At 48.5% G+C, this 21419-nt stretch overlaps 1 protein-coding gene across 2 annotated transcripts in view; it reads left to right on the forward strand.

Moving 5' to 3' along the window:
• The window catches only part of BAIAP2L1 (BAR/IMD domain containing adaptor protein 2 like 1), a 76756-nt gene that overhangs the window by 47409 nt on the left and 7928 nt on the right, over positions 1–21419 (forward strand). For both annotated transcript variants that reach the window (XM_027961925.3, XM_042240459.2), the window contains exons 4-12: positions 9118–9179; positions 9272–9343; positions 9862–9999; positions 10641–10793; positions 12942–13109; positions 14022–14169; positions 17177–17384; positions 18107–18184; positions 19533–19713. In XM_027961925.3, coding sequence (XP_027817726.1) covers positions 9118–9179; positions 9272–9343; positions 9862–9999; positions 10641–10793; positions 12942–13109; positions 14022–14169; positions 17177–17384; positions 18107–18184; positions 19533–19713 — 1208 coding nt within the window. The remainder of the gene's footprint in view (positions 1–9117; positions 9180–9271; positions 9344–9861; positions 10000–10640; positions 10794–12941; positions 13110–14021; positions 14170–17176; positions 17385–18106; positions 18185–19532; positions 19714–21419) is intronic.

Here is a 21419-nt window from a genome sequence, read left to right on the forward strand (position 1 = left end):
CAGTTCATTAGTGACTCTGTAAAAATAACCTGTTGTCACCTTCATTCATTATCACTAATGAGCTTGCTTTCATTTTTATTGGCTTCAAAATGGTTCTTTTAGCCTTAATCTACTAAGCGATGAAAAAGGAAAATGAATAATTAATGTTAATGCACCTCACGTGACATAACTAATCTTTTAATGCTGTATTTTGCACCCACATGTAAGAAGGCAACTGCTTGCAATCTGAATATGGATGCAAAACTGATCAATTATCTGATACATAATATATACACTTGAATAAATTAACATTGTTCCTTTAACTAAAATAAGAGAAGTGCATTAACATCCAACTTTTACTATCTTCATTACAAACCCTGTACTTTGTTTAGCTTGACAGCACTTATTTACAGCAGGTAGGCCAAATTCTTTTCATTGCTAATCAACAATGAAGTAGAAAATGAACATTCAGTTTGCTTCCTGAACCAATCTAATGACAGAATTATCACCTAAACCCCAAATCTCCACCCTACTTAAAATAATACTTAGTTAAAATCTTCTGAATGGACATTTTTACTAGGTATTACCTTAGGTATTGTAAGACTAGATCTCTGATATTGTAGGACTACATTTGCTCTGCACCTACCTGAAAAGACTTGATTCTAAAATATCCAGAAGGGTTTCTAATGATAATTCCTATTGAGAGTTAAGTCCTGTTGTTAGAATAATTTGTTGTTGTTCAGTCCCTAAGTTGAGTCTAACTTTGCGACCCTGTGGGCTGCAGCACACCAGGCTCCTCTATCTTCCACTATCTCCCAAGTTTGTTCCAGTTCATGTCCATTGAGTCAGTGATGCTATCTAACCAGCTGTTGTCCCCTTCTCCTCCTGCCTTCAGTCTTTCCCAGCATCAGGGTCTTTTCCAATCAGTCAGCTCTTCGCATCAGGTGGCCAAAGTATTGGAGCTTCAGCATCAGTCCTTCCAATGAATATTCAGAGTTGGTTTCCTTTAGGTTTAACTGGTTTGATCTCCTTGCTGTCCAAGGGATTCTGAAGAATCTTATCCAGCACCACAATTCAAAAGCATCAATTCTTCAGCGCTCAGCCTTCTCTGAGCTAGGATAATAGTAATATTTTATCTTTAAAAGCATTCTTACATAAGCATGTCAGTCCTATGGGGTTTATTAGTTTCCATTTATTCTTTCTTCAGACCTTATTCAGAAAAATGTCTCTTAAAAAAGAAAAAATGTTTTAATGTTTCTTTTTCTAGCACCTCCTTAATCCACTTCTCTTTTACTGCCACACTTCCCAAACAAGTAGTTTATACCAGCTTCTCCCTCCCTCCATCATCTCTCCCTCCCTCTCTCAATCTTTACCAGAAGTCAGGAAGCTGGAAGGTGTCAAATACTAAGTGTCTAGTATGTGTCTTGCTCTTGGTATGTCTCCCTTGTTAGGATACTTAATCCTCACAACTCGGGTTGCCAGGGGTCCGGCACTGAACCCACGGAGTCTAGGATTGTAGCTTCTTGCTTGGCAAACTGAAAATTTTATAAACAAAAATGTCTCGTTTTCTTTTTTTTTTAATTATATTGTTTGTGGCTCAGGAGCCTCTGAGACTGGACCTCAGTGTTACTAAATCTTGGTGATAAGAAACCAAAGATGCCAGGAATTTGCTCCGGAGGCCCTGTGGGTAGAAACAGCTCCAGGCGATAGCCGGCTCTGCTGAGGCTGCAGATGAATGCCCAGTGCCCAGAGGTTAGGGCCTAGGCATGTGGATTCCACCAAAGTCATTTTTCCTGTAGGCATTTCTGTAACCAATATGCGTATAGCAATAGAATCAAACACTACAGATACCACCTTCTGAGGGGTCCAGCTTTCACTGGTTTTCTTCTCTTGCCGTCACTGAACTTCCATGCTTTACTGCAGTCAGCCTTCCATTCATTGATTCAGTGTATTCAGTAATGACCAGACCCTTAAGGCCTGTGTGTTCCTGACAGGCACCTGGGTTGGGGGAGTGGCACACAGGTAAGGGAATCGGGAGACCCTCTTCTCTTCCGTGTGTAACTGCCAGAAGCTTCAGGCGCTGCGTGTGTGCTCCTCCCAGCAAGGCGCTGGTTCCTAATCACTGCAGGGCCCACGTGACTGCTGCGGATTCATTTTTACTTAATAGACTTTATTTTTTAGAGTGCTTTTAGGTTTACAGAGAACTGCCGAGACCGCAGAGTTGCCACCCTGCTCTCTCCCCTGCTCGCTGTTCCCTCTGTTTGTAAATCTTGCACAGGCATGGTGCTACTGCTGCTGCTAAGTCGCTTCAGTTGTGTCCAACTCTGTGCGACCCCATAGACGGCAGCCCATAGGCTCCCCTGTCCCTGGGATTCTCCAGGCAAGAACACTGGAGTGGGGCGCCATCGCCTTCTCCAGTGCATGAAAGTGAAAGGGAAAGTGAAGTCGCTCAGTCGTGTCCGACTCCTAGCAACCCCATGGACTGCGGCCCACCAGGCTCCTCCGTCCATGGGATTCTCCAGGCAAGAGTGCTGGAGTGGGGCGCCATCGCCTTCTCCGACTGGCATGGTGCATTTGTCAAGAATGATGGACCAAGCCTGGCACGTGATGGAGCCTGGCAAGCTCCATGAGCTTGACAAATACATAAAGTGTACCTGTGGCAGTCACCGACCCTTTTTTTTTTCCATCAATGTTTCTATAGTTGTGCCTTTTCCAGAATGTTATTTAGCTGGAATTGCATATTAGGCAGCCTTTTCAGACTGGCTTCTTTCACTAAGCAACATATATTTAAAATTCCTCCATCTTTTTGTGGTTTAACAGCTGGTTTCTTTTTAATCCCTGAAGAATATTCAGCTGTACACACGTGCCACAGTTTGTTTATCCACTGAGTTGGGTTGTTTCCAGGTTTTGGCAGTATGAATAAAGCTGCTTTAGGTATTCATATACAGGTTTTTCCTCAGACGTAATATTTCTAGGCATTTGAGTAGACACCTAGGAGTACAATATAGAATAAGACTAGTTTTGAATAATTTGAATATAAGAATAGTTCGAATAAATTCAGTAAGATTGTTTACCTGAGTAAGAAACTGCCTAAGTGTCTTGAAGCTGCAGGAAGTTTCTGCGTTCCTGCCCATCATGAATGAGCGTTCCTCTTGCTCCACAATGGCATTTGGTGTTGTCAGTATTCTGGATTACAACCATTCTGATAGGTGTGTGCTGGTATCTTGTTTTAATTTGTAAGTTCCCATATGACATGGAGAGCATCTTGTCATATGCTTATTTGCCATCTGTATAACTTACATTTTAATTGAGCTGTTTTTGTTATGTTTGAGCTTTAAGTGGTCTTTATATTATTTGGGATACAAGTCCTTTATCAGATATGTGTGTTGCGGATATTTTCTCCCAGTCTGTGAACTTGTCTTTTAATTCTACTAACAGTATTCTTTGCGGACCAGAGTTTGTGATTTTAATGAAGTCCAGCTTGCCAGTTTTTTTCTTTCACGGATCATGCTTTTGGCATGATAGCTAAAAACTCGGCGCTAAACCCAAGTCATGCGAATTTTCTCTGGCTTTATCTTCTTAAAGTTGGCATTTTACATTTATGTGTGTGCTCCATCTTGAGTTGCTTTTTATGAAAAATGTAAGGTCAGGCTCTAGATTTGTTTCTCTGCAAGTGGGTTTCTAGTTGTTTAGCACCCTTTGCTGAAAGGACTGCCCTTTCTCCATTATTTTTGTCTCCCTCGTTGTCTTTGGGTTGCTTTCGAAAATCCTCCTAAATGGAGTGTCAGTTATAACCCACTGTTATTATCCTGGAGTCCTGTTGATGGGTGACGTGGTAAAGTATTGGAGAGGAGGAGCATCCTTTATAATCCCATGTTTAAATCTCCATTTTGATTGTTTTGTGGTGTATTACTGGTTTTTAGTGGGCCACAGTATGGGGGTCATGACCTTCCGAAGAGTTTCTCAGGCTTTTTTCCCTCTCCTTACTTGAGACAGGAAAGCGAGAGGGGCTGCAGGTAGCTAATTGTCCTTCCCCAGATCAGATAAGGCTTAGAAAAGTGTTTCCCTGGAGGGCTAGCCTTCCTTACTCAGAACAGAGCAAGAACAGGATAACTCTGGGCAAATTTCAAAACACTTTCCCCTCCCCACCACCAAAAGCCCCAGAGGAATTTTCTCCATTCCTTACAATACAAACCTGGTTGAGGGGGTGGGGAGCCTCCTAGAGGTGAAACTCCTGAGAAGCGAGCCCGTGTTGTTTTTCACTCTCCACACGGAGCCTCCAGTGATTCCTCATTTACCCCTTGCGTTCCTGGCAGCCGTGGCTCCAGCATCAGTTTCTGCTCCCTGTAAACTGATTTTCCACGTCGTTCTAATTCTCTGATGAATCTGAGAGTTGTTTTGCAGTGTGTTTAGCTTGTTTTTTGTTGTGAGTAAGGGAGTGACAACTTCGAAGCTTTTTACGCATTGGAGCAGACGCCGGAAGCGCCCTTACAGTTGGTTCTAACCAACAGCAGTCAGGTATGCCTGTTCTCATAATGGGTGGATCCTGATGGAGTCCCTTTAACTACAGTATTGTGAAAGGCTGTGAGGTGGAGAAAAGTGGAGTGTATTCTGTTTGATGGAAGGAGATTGAAAATTTTCCTTTGGGGACCCTGGGAATGAAGGGGGCGGTCGATGAGAGAGGAGATGAGCTTAGAAGAGTTTGGTGTCTATTTCTCTCATTCTGTAATTCTTAAGAGTTCTTCCAAAGCATTTAAAAGATATATATATATATACACACACACACACACATATATAATGTATAAGGCTTACCAGGTGTCGCCAATGCTAAAGAATCTGCTGCTGATGTAGGAGACATAAGAGACAGTGGTTCGATCCCTGGGTCAGGAAGATCCCCTGAAGGAGGAAATGGCAACCCACTCCAGTATTCTTGCCTGGAAAATTCCATGGACAGAGGAGCCTGGTGGACTACAGTCCATGGGTCACCAAGAGTCAGACACAGCCAAGCACACACGTTGTATTTGTATAAGGAGCAAAAAATAATAAAACATGGTGACTAGTTACAAGTTGACAGCCTCATACATGGATTTTATTTCCGGAAGATGAGTGCTCACCCAGAAAATGGCTTGTTGAGTGGGGGGGTTCTGTTGGCGTATGTCATGCATTATGGGGCTCACTTGCTCCTTCTGCCTGGGCATGCACACCTTACCAGCCAGCATTTCTCTTCAGTGCTCAGGATAGAATCACACCCACCCAAGCCTGTGAAGCGTGTGTTCTGGTTACCACCCGCTCACTCCTTTGGCATCGTGCCTGTCTGCACGTTGTTCATTTGCACAGTTTCCATACTGACAGAGAGAGGAGCCCCTCCATCTACCTGCACCCAGGGAATTGGGCGGACAGCGCTGAGAGATGTTCTGAGACGCTGGCAGGTTGGGTCACCCGTTGCTGGTCACTGATGACGGGCTCTGTGCTGCCTCGGTGTTGATGACCCTAAGTGCGCATCTGTTTGTTTTTAACATCTCCCGCCTGTGTATAATTTGCTTTTACTTTCGTTGTATTTTTTCTGCATCACATTAGGTATTTGGAAAACTCTCAGGAAAAGTATAGCCTTTTTACAGTAACTTTTTTTAAAAATCACTTTTCCTTTAATTCATACGGTATAACTTTAGGCCCATCGTGGGTTGGCTTCCACCTTGTCATTTTCTTGTCCGATTCCGCTTGAAGTCACTTGGAGGAAATAGTGTGTGACTCAGTCATTGCTCTGCACTCTCCAGAAATAATAGATGTTGTGTATATCCATGATCAAATACAAACAAGAAATAACACTTAGGCCTACAAGTTCTGTGTCCCTGAAGTCTGCTAGTAGTTTCCTTCTGGCCCCTCTAAACTTAGGCCATGAACTGATGATTAGTTATCTAGTTGAAAATATATTAATAGTGCCATGACTAATCCACATTTCAGATGAAAACCTTGTGTTCATACAGATAATACTTTGCAAAATTTTGTTTTTTAACTTTTAAAGTCCATACTGCCTATTGGCTAAACCTGTGTATCTTCATACAGTATTGTCCAAAATGTTAGATCTGTTCATGGTTCCTAGAATTAGAGTGATACCACCAAAAGCTATTATTTGTATGAATTTTAGAGAAAAAATTGATGGAAGACATTGACTTTTTAGTTGTCTCAACGTCATGATTTTGAAAAATAGGTATATATTTCAATTCCTTTAATACTACCATTTAAGAATATAATTTATTCAGACTAGGTCACATTACTTACTATGAGTTTCTTCCCAGAATATTGACTCAAAACCTAAAAGGGACAAAAAGGAAATGATTGATCCCGTACATACGGCGCTGTAGTTCCTGGGACCAACATGTAGATTCCTGTTTGGGCGTTTACTTAGTTCTGCTCCACTGGATTCTAGGCTATGCTTTCTCAACTGCTCTTTCTTTTTTCAAAACAATTTTTTTCTTCCAAAATGTAATTTATGAAAAAGTAGTTTACGGAGCTAAGAGTAAAACGTGTGTGATTCCACATCTCAGACATAAAGTAACACTAGCTTTATTAAGAGTAAACTTCTGTAGATTGAACATAAAGGCTGTTTTCATTTTCTGTTCCAAGATACTCTTTGGGCAGCTTGCACAATCACAGGAAAGATGTTTTTTAATCCTTTTTATGCCTGAGGACTCAGAAGTTGCTTCTCTGAGGTCGGCATTTAAATTCCACCAACAGTGAGGGACTTAGCAGAGGTAGGGTTAGGCGTTCCGTTCCTGCCCGCAGAGTGAATGGTCTGTTTCACTGGGCCCTTCCATCAGGCTCTGCAGTGGGGAGGGGGGCGCGGGCGGCCGGGGCTCTCAGGTCAGGCCCAGCACCCGCTTCAGCGGTGCTGGTGTTCTCACAAGCCCAGACTTATGGCAGCATGTATCTTGGAGGTTGATGTTATATAAGATTGTAGAAATTTAAAAATAAATAAATAAAAGATTGTAGAAATAAAGTTCTTGACGACATGAAAAAAAAAAAATTGTGAACACTTTCCTCCTAGCCTGAATCATTCTGACTGATTTAAGCAAAATTATTTTAAGTAGATCTGATTTGCTCGGAATAGGGTGCTTGCTTTTCAAATAATTGGTTTTTGTTGTTGTTTATTATTCATCTCCAACCGGGAGTTATTTATGGGTTTAAAATAGATGTGAAGTTTATTAATATTTCACCTCATTATTTCAATACATGAAACGACATTAATGTAATTATATTCTTGGTCAGCTAAAGGCTTCCTTTGTGAAGAGCTCTGGTTTGTGTATTTGTTTCATGTTGAGCTTTAGGAGAACTGAATCACAGGATAAATGGAGTCAGGATCACTGAAGATGTACAGTGGGTGCCTCGATACCCTGGCGGAGGCCCTCACTCTCATGATTATCCAGCGAGCAGTTCCTGGAATCACATGGTGCCTAGGGGCTTCCGCACCTCTAGCTTACTGACCCGGTTACATCTTCCCAGGAGATTCTCTGTCCCCACCACCCACCATGGTCATTTTCAGCAACACCACTCGTGGTGGGCTTCAGGCTGAGGAGTTGGTTTATCTGGGACACCATGGGAGGAAGTGACATTTTACATGTAGAATTGGAGAGCCCCCTGGCACCTGGGAGGAAGAAGATCCAGAAAAGAACGGGCTGGGAGTCACGAGAAACGAGAGCTAGAAAGAGGAGGGCAGCTCCTCCGAGGTCCAGCTGGCAGGTTGACACGTGTGGGGCGGGCGGGGCATCTGGGGAGACTCCCCCACCTCTGCTGGAGCGGGTCATCTAGTGAACACAGACGTCCCGTGTCATCCCCACGGGCCGCCTCTGCTGGGCAGGGGAGGGCTGGCACGTTCGTCACCCAAGGAAACAGGATGAATCAGGGCACAGTTCCACCCCCAAGCTGGCCCAAGCGATGGCACCAGGGAGTGAGTCTTTGTCCATGAGTGTGACACATGGGCGGGGCGTCAGCCCCTAGGACTGGCCGGCTGGCTGCCCGGAGCTGGGGTCGGAGAAGACGGTGAGTGCACTGGTAGGCATGCTGAACACGAGGTGCCCGACAGGATGGCAGGTGGGCGTGTCCAGGACGGGCTGAATTTCTGAGTCTGAAGATGAGGGAAGAGCCTAGGCTGGCCCTCCTGGAGTCAGGTGTTCTCAGGTGTCCCCAGAGCTGGGCACGGTAGAGTCCTTCGCACAGAGGTGCTCGCCGAAGCCCGAGTCCAGTCCGCAGCCTTTCCCTCTTTCCCCATGCCTGCCGCAGTCACCCTCTTCATTCTGCCTCCTCAACAGCTGCTCAGTTTTGCCCAAAGAGGTCCTTTTCACCTGCCCACTGAACTGAAGGATGGTTCCCCTGGCACATTGTGTGGTTGGTATGACTTGGTGGTGGTCCAGGTGATGCTGTTGCTCCCAGTTCTTGGATATCAGACCCATCTGGTTCCTGTGGAGACCTCCGTCGGCAGAGGGAGGCTCTTGTTCCCTTCTAGAAGCCGGGAGGCAGCACTCTGCTACACACTGCAAGAGATGCGCCTGGAGCATCTAGCTGCTTTTTGGAGCAACAACTCCTTTGTCCTGGAATGTGTAGCCCCAGGAGACAGAACAAGGTCCCTGCTGCGGTTTCCCAGTTGTTTTTTTTTTTTTTTTTTTTTTTTTTTTTAGATTTTCCAGAGTGATAGCAGAACTAATATAAGAAAAAGAAAATAACCTTTATCTTTTATGCCTGACAAATAATCAGATTACCCAGGGGATTAGATCAAAAATGAGTCATTTGTTCCTATAATTAGTTACTATAATGACCAAGATAATCTTTTGTAAGAGAATTTAACAATTAAACTGGATAAGTAGGATTCAGCTTAGGAAATGGGTAAATAGCAAGAGGACAAGGGGAGTTTGAAGACAGAGCCGGCGGGTGTTGTGGGGTGTTGTGTTGTTGTGAGCTGTGCCCATCGGGTGTCCACCCCTCCTGTTGGGCCACAGCCAGTGTTCCCAGTGCCCCGGGGCCTGGTGCCCACCTGCCCTGGGAGCAGCTGCGGACTAGACTTCATCCACCATTTACTTCCCCTCGTATCTTTACAACACACCACACCGTGGCTTTTCGTCCTAACATCCCTGATTTTGTTCACAGGCCATGTTCTCATAGAGATTTCGAGTATCCACAAGAAACTCAACGAGAGTCTTGATGAAAATGTATGTGAACAGTTTTTCTATTTACCAAATATACTTATTTTATTTTGCTTCAAGTCTCAAACCTGGTCTCAATTTTTCACTTGTGTTCACAGTTCAAAAAATTCCATAAGGAGATTATCTATGAGCTGGAGAAGAAGACAGAGCTTGATGTAAAATATATGAATGTGAGTACCAGATTTTGCTTCACCTGCCTTGGGAGAAGGCAATGGCACCCCACTCCAGTACTCTTGTCTGGAAAATCCCATGGACGGAGGAGCCTGATAGACTGCAGTCCATGGGGTCGCTAAGAGTCGGATACGACTAAGCGACTTCACTTTCATTTTTCACTTTCATGCGTTGGAGAAGGAAATGGCAACCCACTCCAGTATTCTTGCCTGGAGAATCCCAGGGACGGGGGAGTCTGGTGGGCTGCCGTCTCTGGGGTTGCACAGAGTTGGACACGACTGAAGCGACTTAGCAGCAGCAGCAGCAGCCTTGGGTGGAGGGTGCCCGGGGTGGGGAGCCTAGTTTTCAGGGAGGCTGTGCTCACCTGATGGCTGAGCCTAAGGAGAGCTTCCCCACGGTTGAGTTGGTGGCAGCAGTGAATAAGAAGGCCGCAATACCCCGTTAAAACACAGCCAGAGTAGCTGCCTGCCAGTTTGCCTGGTGCTTCAGTAAAACAGGTGCAACGTTTACCTTACAGGCGACTCTCAAAAGATACCAAGCAGAACACAGGCATAGATTAGATTCTCTGGAGAAATCGCAAGCTGAATTGAAGAAGATAAGAAGGAAAAGTCAAGGAGGACGAAATCCATTCAAATATGAATGCAAAGAGATTGAGGTAAACTTTTCAGCACTGTGTTACTTTATTTTGGGGCGGATGGTTTATACAGTTAATGGGAGGCATGCTCATCTCAGTCAGCCTATACTTTATCCATCAGATGTGCTGCTGCTGAAAGTCAAAAATAAACATTTTGACTTGGTGGGAGCTGAAGGCCGCAGAGTTCCCCAGAGTTAAGAATAATTAGTCAAGAGCGCTAGTGTTTTCTCCTGACTTTGGGAGAGTGATAAGCATTGTGTCCCCATTTTACGGATGGGAAAAGTGAGGCTTTGGTTAACTCACATGGTTGGTAATTGTAAATGTGATTTGATCTTGAACTTTCTGGTTCCAAAACCCATTATTTTCCAGTGAAACATGATCCTGTCCCTGGAGTAAAAGTAATATTTTATGCAAATTGCCAAGTGAAATGTAGGGCCTTTGGCAACCTCTCTCCAGGCATGGATCAGGGACCTTAATGAGAATGTTGATATGTGCTCAGATCAGGTTAGGGCTCTGTTGGTCTGTCTAATGTTTATCTGCCCTCAGCATTCACTCCATTATCAAAATAAATCAGCTGTAAAGATAGCAGGAGATAAGTGTCAGGCTGGGTAGCTGTTTGGTTCCTCATGTCATACTTTTATAATTATTATTTATTTTCCTAGTATGTAGAAACCATTACTTCTCGCCAGAATGAAATCCAGAAATTTATTGCAGATGGTTGCAAAGAAGCCCTGCTTGAAGAGAAAAGGCGCTTCTGCTTTCTGGTCGACAAGCACTGCAGCTTTTCAAGTCAGATACACCATTACCACATGCAGGTGGGCGCAAGAGCAAATGTTTCCCTCACATTTAAACGCCCTCGACATACTTCACCTTCTGTAGGTGCCCCAGTATAAAGCAAGGGGCTCATTTTGCCAAGGAAAGAATTCTAAGGAAATCATTTTTGACCACCTTGAATGAGTAAGCTTTTAGAAATGTAGATGAAATGGTCAAATGTTTGCTTATCATGTTGAATGTAGTAACACCCATTCATATTTAATCAGTGGCTGAGAAGTGACACCTTTTCCCCTTTTCTCACCCATGACCCAGCCTCTCTCAGACTTTCCCTGATGCATCTTCAGCGTCAGTGTCTTCACCAGAACCACTGGGGGAGTCCCGCCAGCCCGCACCCCACCTGGGTGGTCTGAAAGGCTCACCGGGGGGCCCATGCAGATGGTGTTGCTGGAAGTCCTGCCCTAGGCCACAGACCCCGTCCCAGCTTGAGGACAACTGGACGGGGGCCCTTCCTCACTCTCCTCAGGGTGCATGTGTTCCCGGCGCCATCAGCCCTGTGACTAGCGTTGTCGCCCTCCTTCAGCACGCGCGGTTTGAGGTTACCCTTCCAGGGTAACAAACTTTGTCCTAATTTCCTTCCCTCTTTTTTTTTTTTTTTTTAAATATATAAAACTGTGGACTCTCTTGGGCTTCTGTAAGCATCCAAAACTAGCAGTGACTGAGGTCAAATATTCACTGTTATTCACGATGAAGTAATTTAGAGAGCACTGCATCATGTGAGAAGCGTTCTAAAAGCTTGAATATAGGGCTGCTTCCTTTCTGGGGGAACCTGGCCTTGTATGCATGCATATGTCATAGGTTACATACTCCATAAACTTGAAGGGATATTCAGCTACCAAATCTAAATACCCAGGGTCTCCAATTGTCACAGAAAAGAAAAACAAACCTGCTGCATTCTGTGATGGCATCTGTCCCCAGCACTTCTGTAGTAGCTTCGGCATTGTTTCCATGGTGAGGGTGTCCGCCGGTGGGGGCCGGAAGCAACCTTGAAGTTCTCTGTGATGACACCCCGCCTCCCCCAGCGATGGGGCAACTTGGTCTATTTCCAGAGAGCTCTGGCAGTTGACAGAGTCTTCCGCACACTGCACCTTGGGTCCCAGTTATGTTTGTCCACGTGACGCAAGCCAGATTCCCTTCTTTCTCTACCAGAAGTCTCTCTGGTGCCTTCCCTGGCCCCAGCGCTTTCAGTGGCTCCTTGGACACAGCAGCCAAGGTCATTGGTCCCTGGCATGTCCAGGCCACAGGCAAGGGACAGGGGTGGGGTGAGAGGCAGGGTTTAGGATTCATATCGGCACCCCCAGACCACGCCTGATGAACACAGAGTCTAGATGAAAACAGTACAATTGTTACGAAAATAGTTTCACAAAAGGTGCTCTACTTCCCTTATCCAACTAAATTGCCGCCTAGAAAGTGGGGTCTCATAAGGGCTCCCAGGAATCCGGGAGTCCAGTCAGAGGAAGAGCCAGGGTGTGGGAGGCAGGACAGACACCTCTGCCTCTGGGGCTGGGCGGTCTCAGTGCCGTCTTTCTGAGTCTCTGCCGCCCAGCTGCTGCCTGCCTGAGGCCCCCGCCAGCCTGTGGTCAGGACTTCCGCTCAGCACTGCGCTGACCCCAGAGAACCAGCACGCTCCGCCTCTGGTCCCCCCGTCCCGTAGAGCACCTTCTTAGGACAGATCTGAGTCACCCCTCCAGTGCACCAGGCCTCTTTCTCTGGGGTTAAGTCCACTCCTGGTCCTCTTGCTCCCTCAGAGGCTCTTCTCATGGAAGGAGTGGGAGGAAGACACAGGGGTCGGCAGCTCTCGGGCCCCTGAGAAACACGGGGGTTAACACAGATTGCTCCACCTTCCGTCTTAGTTCTGAACTTCTGAACCATCATCAGTCCTTGTACTAGCCTGAACTCGACCCACACGGAGGGAGATGGGAAATCCCTTTACAACAGGAGCCTACGTGCTCCTCAGCAAGCAAGACACAGCAGATCCTCACAGCTGCCTCGGCTACTGCCTGAACTCAGCTCCTCGCTCCTGCACTCCGCTGGTGAGCCAGGAGTCTGAGTAGTGGCAGTTACCGTCTGTGTCAGTCCTTCTAAGAGTACACGCTTGTCTGTGTTTGGTTTCGTTTCTCTTGAATTTATAGTCTGCAGAACTGATCAGTTCCAAACTGCCTCGGTGGCAAGAAACCTGTGGTGATGTCACCAAAGTGCCAGAGAAAATCATGAATATGATTGAAGAAATTAAGACCCCGGTCTCCACCCCAATGTCCGGAACGCCCCTGCCTTCACCCATGATCGAGAGAAGCAGCATGGTAAGAGCTGGTCATCACCTCAAGATTTCAGCCAGATTTGCACAACAGAGCAAGGCCGCCTTTGTCAGTGGAAATCACGGGCCCCCCCGTATCACTTCCAGGGCCTACCTTTCCTCACTGTGACTTCACCCTTCCAGTAGCGCAAACACCAGATGTGGCCCCTCTCTCTCCCCGAGGCCGGGCCTGTCCCCAGACACACGCTGTTGCCTGCCACTTCTCCCACCGCCCAGTGCCAACCGCTGTCCCTACAGAGATGCCCTTGACAGTCTGGCCCGTAACACAGCAGGCAGGGTGATCCTGGCTGGATTGCAAAGGCCAGAACCTCAACAAGCAGCAGAATGTTAGCGACAGAGGATTCTGAAAACTTTCAGGGAGGGGAAAATGGATTACTTATTACAAAGAAAAGAGAATCCCACTGAAACCAGACTTCTTTTTAGAAAACTAGGTGTCAGAAAGTAATGGACTAATGCACTCAGAATTCTGTGGGAAAATACTTTGAAATGGAGAAGCTCGAGCCAAGCGGCATTTAAAAGGGAGCCTCGAAACCCCCAGAGACAGAAAGTAGACGAGTGCTGTTCAAGGGCTGGGGAAATGGGGAGTAACTGCTTTAAAAAGCGAGGGGACTTCCCTGGGGGGCCAGTGGGTAAGACTCTGCACTTCCACTGCAGGGGCCGAGGGTCCACTCCCTGATCAGGGAACTAAGATGCATGGGGCAGCCAAAATAAATAAATAGACAGACAAAAGAAGGGGGTATTCTTAACATAATTAAAAATGCGGCATTGCCCTGCAAACAAGAGAATTTGGGGAAGAAAATGGAATTTAAAGCATGTAATGCAAAACAGCCCTGGGGCTCGATCTTTAATACCATTGCTGTGTTATACTCGGATTAAACTAATAAGGAATTTTTTACAGGTTGGGCAAGATTGTGACAGCCTTTCTAAATACCCACCAAAGATCCCCGCGGCTCCTTCAGCCAGAGCCTTGACCAGCCCTTTGATCGATCTGTTTAAGAACCCAGCCACAGTCTCACAGGACTCAGAAAGAAAAAATAATTTAACAGGTGAGCTATTTAGTTGAATTTCCTTTAAAATACCTTTAAATTTCTTAATTAAATATTTAGGTAAGTGTGCCTTGAGATCTACATCCATAGAGTCACAAAGAGTCGGCCATGACTGAAGCAACTTATCACACATGCACATCATGAGCTAGAAGTAAATACGTGTGTGTGGTAGCACTGGCTCCACGCTGGCTCAGGGGAACTCACACCTTCAGACAGGGTCCAGGTGGATTCTAAAACTGTAAGACATGTTGCGTCAACAGATACGACTTCTGTATGCTGATGGATGTTTCCATAGAGTAAACATACTATTCAAAGGTATCACGTTTTCAATCCATGCAATAAAACAGAGCCTCAGGCTGTGTTCCACATCTACTGGCAGCTGAGATAAAATCTCCTCTTTCCAATGAAACAATGAAACATGACAGAAATTCACATATCACAGTTGTGGTTCCTGGTCTCACCAGTAGGCTTCGATTGAATTATACTCAGTGTTTTTCATCGTCTCTAACAGAGCATGTCAAAATTCTCCAAGCCAGGCTTCAGCAATACATGAACCATGAACTTTCAGATGTTCAAGCTGGTTTTAGAAAAGGCAGAGGAACCAGAGATCAAATTGCCAACATCCGCTGGATCATGGAAAAAGCAACAGTTCCAGAAAAACATCTATTTCTGCTTTATTGACTATGCCAAAGCCTTTGACCGTGTGGATCACAATAAACTGTGGAAAATTCTGAAAGAGATGGGAATACCAGACCACCTGACCTGCTTCTTGAGAAACCTGTATGCAGGTCAGGAAGCAACAGTTAGAACTGGACATGGAACAACAGACTGATTCCAAATAGGAAAAGGAGTACGTCAAGGCTGTATATTGTCACCCTGCTTATTTAACTTCTATGTAGAGTACATCATGAGAAACGCTGGGCTGGAAGAAGCACAGGCTGGAATCAAGATTGCCAGGAGAAAGATCAATAACCTCAGATATGTGGATGACACCACCCTTATGGCAGAAAGTGAAGAGGAACCTTCAAAAGCCTCTTGATGAAAGTGAAAGAGGAGAGTGAAAAAGTTGGCTTAAAGCTCAACATTCAGAAAACGAAGATCATGGTATCAGGTCCCATCACTTCATGGCAAATAGATGGGGAAACAGTGTCAGACTTTATTTTGGGGGCTCTAAAATCACTGCAGTTGGTGATTGCAGCCATGAAATTAAAAGACGCTTACTCCTTGGAAGGAAAGTTATGACCAACCTAGATAGCATGTTAAAAAACAGAGACATTACTTTGCCGACTAAGGTCCGTCCAGTCAAGGCTATGGTTTTTCCAGTGGTCGTGTATGGATGTGAGAGTTGGACTGTGGAGAAAGCTGAGCGCCAAAGAATTGATGCTTTTGAACTGTGGTGTTGGCGAAGACTCTCGAGAGTCCCTTGGACTGCAAGGAGATCCAACCAGTCCATTCTGAAGGAGATCAGCCCTGGGATTTCATTGGAAGGAATGATGCTAGAGCTGAAACTCCAGTACTTTGGCCACCTCATGCGAAGAGTTGACTCATTGGAAAAGACTGTGATGCTGGGAGGGATTGGGGGCAGGAGGAGAAGGGGACGACAGAGGATGAGATGGCTGGATGGCATCACTGACTTGATGGATGTAAGTTTGGGTGGACTCCGGGAGTTGGTGATGGACAGGGAGGCCTGGCGTGCTGCAATTCATGGGGTCGCAAAGAGTTGGACACAACTGAGCAACTGAACTGACTGAACAAAGCATCCATGCTTTCTGGAGGCTTCAGTTTCAACTTGTTAACGTTTCTTAACCCAGCTGACATGCTCTGAATAAATCAGGAACACATCTTATCTGCAGGCATTTCTGATGGCTTCAGCCAGGCTCCACTCTTGCCTGCAGAGCCTTTGGTGTCCAGGACCTCAAGACTGTGGTGGCACTGGGCGTGTGGGGGTCTCACAGGCCCCTTGGGGGAGAAGGTCATGGCAGTCACACAGGGCTCTGCTAGCGAGTGTCCACAGGCTGTCCAGTGCATGCAGCTGTTGGGGAAGAGATGAGACTTTCAGAACGTCAGCTGCAAAGATGACACTGTAGTCACTCACCTTTGAGTTCTGTATATATAATACAAGGTGAAAGCAAAGAGCACTGTGTGCGGCCCGGTCATTCACATGATTTTTTGGTTCTTGTTGGAAAAGTTAAATGAAAATCACTGGATTCGGTGCAACCTTGATAATTAGAGTAGACGGCATGTCAAGCAGAGAACAGAGTAGTGTCAAAAATTTCTGAGGACGATGCAGAAAGAGATTCTGCAGTTTTATAGTAAATAATAGGCTAGTAAAATTTGAGTGGAAAAAAGGTATCTGGAGAAAAACGTTTCCATTCCATTTCTTTTTGCGGGCGTTTGAGCTGAGACCTGACAGCGCAGCGAAGGCTGTGAAGTCGGGCCGCCCGTATCGGGCTCATCTGGTTCCCGGCTCTGCCTGGGCGCCAAGGGCGGGGTTGGTACGTGGGGTGAGGGGGGCGAGGTCAGCACGTCCTGCCCCACTCGCGGGTGAGCGGCCACACTGTCCCCTGTGTCCTCCTCTCTTGTGGCGCAGGCCCTGGGCGGTTTGGTCTGACTGAGCTGGTGCCTGACAGCGCTTCCGCGAGCTGTGGTGGGTGAGCGGGGCGGGGAGAGGCGCGGGCCGGGTGGCGTGGAGCACTGGCCTCTATGGGCTGTCCCGAGGGACTCCATGCAGGTGAGGCTGGGCCACGCGGCTTTATCCTCTTGGTCTGAAGAGCCTTCGGCCACAGGGCTCCTCCTCCAAGAGGCCTCGGGCCAGGCTTAGGCGCCTTCCCTGTCTGTTGCTGTCTGTCCGGCCACAGGTGGAAGTGTGGGGATAGAACCAATTGGCATCTCAGTGGAATGAGTGTGCCGGTGATATGGGGTGGCCGGGTTTCTGGGGTCAGCGCCTTTGAACTCGCCCAGTCATCCTTCTTGGAAAAGTCATCACTGCCCTGCTCACTTCCGACAGGTTCTTCCGTTGACCCCAATTTGCCTCGATCGGTTTCCGTGGCCTCTGGACTGAACATGGTGAAAAAGCAGAAAGTGAAAACCATCTTTCCGCACACGGCCGGCACTAACCAGACCTTGCTCGGCTTCGCGCAGGGAGACGTCATCACGCTGCTCATCTCCGAGGAGAAGGACGGCTGGCTGTACGGGGAGCACGACAGCACCAAAATGTGGGTCCCGGGCTGGGCTGCCCACACCCCGAGGGCGCCCGTCGAGGCCGTCCGTGAGGGCAGATGAGCGCCTCCGCCCCAGCGAGGTCACACTTCAGTGACAGTTCTAGCCTAGTTAGCTGCCATTAGTCTATCCGCATTGTTCCCAAGCTGTTTTCTGTATGTGTGTGCATATAGAGATAAGTTTTTAAAAAATTTTGGCCACACTGCATGGCACATGGGATCTTAGTTCCCCAACCAGGACCTGAGCCTCTACCCCCTGCACTGAAGCATGGAGTCTTGGCCACTGGGCCACCAGGGAAGTCCTATAAATTGAATGCACCAATAGGAGTCACCTCTGAAAGTAAAGGCACTCGTTTGTATGTGACCAGATTTCTCAGGATAACGCTCTGTGTGAGATCTGGCCCGTGAGTAGTGTGGATGCCAGGGTCCTCATTCCAACTGTGTCTGCCCAAGCCTTCCTAGAAGGTTGAATTGAGTTTCTGTGTAGATTATTCAGGTACTAAGTTTAGGCCAAAATGGAAACAAAAGACACAAAGGGGATCCAAATAGAAATGACGTGTATGTAAGACGCCTCTGATGGGATGGAATGCAAGTGGCCCAGCCGACCCCCCCACTCCTGGCCCTGAGCAGTCCCCAGGCCGTTCCAGACATGTCTGTGGCCTGCGTGTCTGCCACCAGCACCCCAGCAAGGTTGTATTCCCCCCGCTTTTCGCCTGCAGGAGGGGCTGGTTCCCATCGTCCTACACGAAGCTGCTGGAGGAGAACGAGGAGGAAGCCGCAAGCGAGCTGGCGCCAAGGTAGGAGCGCCTGCGGCTCGGCCAGCGGGGCCCGCGGGACCCCGGGTCCCCAGGCGCATGTGGGTGGATCTGGACGAGCGTCAGAGCCCGCGGTGACACCACGGCCGGGCTTGCAGGTGCTGCTCCACGTCTGTTCCTTCCCAATTGCCTGTGGTCCTGGCGCTATACCCTCTGCTGGGAAGAGACGCCCCCTTCCTGGCCCACGGCCCCTCCCAGTCCCGCTGCCCCACAGTGAAGTCCCAGGCCACGCACCCAGCCTGTCTGCACTGGTGAACACATGCCCTGGAACATTCTCCCACGCTTGCCCTCTTCTCTCTTTTCCTCGCCAGCCACCCATCTTCAGTCCCCTCTCAGGCCTTTCCTCCGCCCTCTGCTCAGACACAGGGTCCTCGAGACCTGCCCTCGTCCTTTTTCCTTCTCGTGCTCCCTGAACCACCGTGTCTGCTCCTGTAGCTTGAGTCACATTGAGGGGCTTCACTCGGCGCCTCTGTGTCCCACCCGGGAATGACTGGCACTGCCGCTCAGGAGCTGGCCACTTGCACTGACCAGGTCATTTATTTCTCACACAACCGTGCGAGGTGGGGTCCTGGTTGAAAATTGAGGAAACGGGCACAGGGAGCCAGAAGTGATGGAGCCAGGACGAGACTAATGTAGGCAGGTCTCTCCCAGCCAAAACGGGAAGACCTCTGTGTGTGTCAGCTGGCTGTCCCGCAGGTCCTCAGAAACACGTCCCAACGGAACATGGCACCACCTTGACCACAAACCGCCTCGGCCACGGTGTCTGCCATGTCAGAACAACCCCCCGACCCATCCTGCTGTCCCCGGGACCGCAGACACTGCCCCAAGTCCTTCCATGACCCTTGCTCACGGCCAGCTGTGTCTCTGTCCCTTGTAACACAGCTCGGCTGCCACTGGCCAAGGAACAAGACTGAGTGTCTTTAGGGTGTTGAAACTCTGGAGTGCTTTCGCTGTATTTTCTCCTTAAACTGGATCAAGAGTCAGCCCCTAATGGAGCTAGTTTTCTCTCCTTTTGTCAAGTCTTTTACAGAATTTCTTTTGCGTGTACATGTGCAAGCCAGCAGAAACACTGGCACTCCAGGACTGTTGCCTGGGAAATCCCTTGCACAGAGGAGTCTGGCAGGTTACAGTCCACGGGGTCACACACAGTGGAACACGACTTAGCGACTGAACAGTCAGTCAAGAAGCACTGCAGTGCTGTGTGTGCTAATCTCCTCCCGCCCCACCGCTTGGCTCTCTAATCCATGCGGTTCCTGCGGGAGGAGACGAGGGATGCCTGGGGTGCGGGGGCAGGTCTCGTCTAACCCGTGTCCTGCGTTCCCGTCGCTAGCTTGGCGCCTGTCCGCAGCGTGAGTACCACGAACTTGGCGGAGAAGAGCACCGTCGTGATCCCCCCGCCGGACTACCTGGAGTGTCTGTCCATGGGAGCAGCCACCGCTGAGAAAGGAGACATCTCCCAGAAGGCTTCTAACCATAACGCCCCAGCGCCCAAACCAGAAAGCACACCTCCTGTGAGTAGGGCCCCGATCTGCCGGGCGGGCTCTGGGATGCAGGCCCCTTTCCCTCTGAGCAGGAATGGGGTGACCCTCGGGCGGGGCACGCACTTGCTCCCAGGACCTGTAGATTCCGTCTGTCACGCAGCCTTTCAGCCGCCTTAACTTCTGTGGTCCTCTTTGTTTTTATTTCATCTGTAAATGATGGCTGGCACCCATGAGGTCCATCATTTCCCAGACTGTGTCTGGTTTCAAGCTCTCCCTTTTTTTGATCATGTCTGCATTCCTTTCGTCCGGTAATCACCTTTCTCTGCACTTTCTTCAGTTTTCATATTGTTTTCTGGAGGAAGACTGAAGGTCCACAGTAGTGATCTAATCGCCACACCTTCAGGAACTGTGCTGTGTAAGCCTGGGACTGGGACAGAGGCTGTGAGTCACTTCATCATCCCAGAGACAGTGACTTTGTCTTCGAGCCAGGCCCGGTGGGCTCTGGAGGAGCCGAGATAAACAGCCCGGCTCTGGCTCTGCTGGAGCTTAGACTCTAGTGATAAGATAAGCAGCAGACAGTGAGAGAGACAAAAATGTCAGAGCTGGGAGCTCCGTGAGGGAATGGAGCCAGGTGCCATGAGGACAGGGGCTGTGGCAACAACTTGGATGGAGGTCAGGGGTCAGTTTTCCTGGGATGCTGACTCAGTGATGAGGTGGGCTGTGTCCACAGCTGTGGAAGCATCTGGAAGGCAGAGGCGGCCCGGTGCCCCCACTGGCCCCGCCAAAAGCTCTGGGGTGATTCCTGGGGAGCGCTGCCTGCTGAGGCCACCTCCGCAGCCAGAGCCGTCGTCCTGAGGCGGGTGCAACCCTCGAGACCAGGAGCCAAGGGAGGCGCCTTCCAGACAGGAAGAGCCAGAGGTTTACAGCTCCTGGCGGGGTGTACTCGGCAGGAGTCTAGAGGGGGTTCTTGTCCTCTTTCCCACAACATAGATTATACAGCAGAGAAGGCAGAGAGGATGGAGGAAAAGGGGGTGACTGAGAAGGAAGGGGCTGGCCCACCAGGAGCAGGGACGCGGGTCCCCTGTGCCAGAGGGCAGCCTGGGGAGGGAGTGGTGGCTGACATCTGCTATCTCAGCACCACGGGAAAGGTCGCCCTCAGGGCGGGCAGAGTGGTGCTGAGCAGGTTTGAAAGAAGAACCTGTGCTGTAGCTGTTCTCAGAGGGAGACGGTGAGCGTGCTCCGGAGACGAGGGCACATAGGCGGCTGGTGCTGCAATAAGCCCGGGCCGCTTCGACTGCTGCTGCTTCGTCGTGGGTTTGTTCTTTCTGTGGTGCTTGCAGCAGCCATGCACCCCACGAGGTGCCACCACCCCCAGGGGCCTCTGTTCGCCTCTGAGTGGTGCCGGGCGGAGTCGGTTACAAGGAATGAGGCTCTGAAAGATGGGCCCTGGGTACGGGGGGACTACGCAGGCTGCAGTGTGGGTGTGGGTCTGGAAACGCCGTTTTAGAATCTCATTCAGAAACATCTTTGGCGTCTCTCCCTAGATAAGCACACTGCGCTACCCCTTGTTTCCACTGTTATCACTGCAAATCACTCCAGCTTTCTAACTCCAGAAATTACTTTCAGGATAGGGAGCGTTCCCATTTTGTTGGTGAGAGATGTCAAAACTGGAGACGCTGCTTGAAAGGGCAGATCAGAAATGCTATTTCATTAAAGGGCCTGGTATATTTTAAAAC

The sequence above is a fragment of the Ovis aries genome, chromosome 24 (genome assembly GCF_016772045.2).
Source record: "Ovis aries strain OAR_USU_Benz2616 breed Rambouillet chromosome 24, ARS-UI_Ramb_v3.0, whole genome shotgun sequence".
In the NCBI taxonomy this organism is placed as follows: Eukaryota; Metazoa; Chordata; class Mammalia; order Artiodactyla; family Bovidae; genus Ovis; species Ovis aries.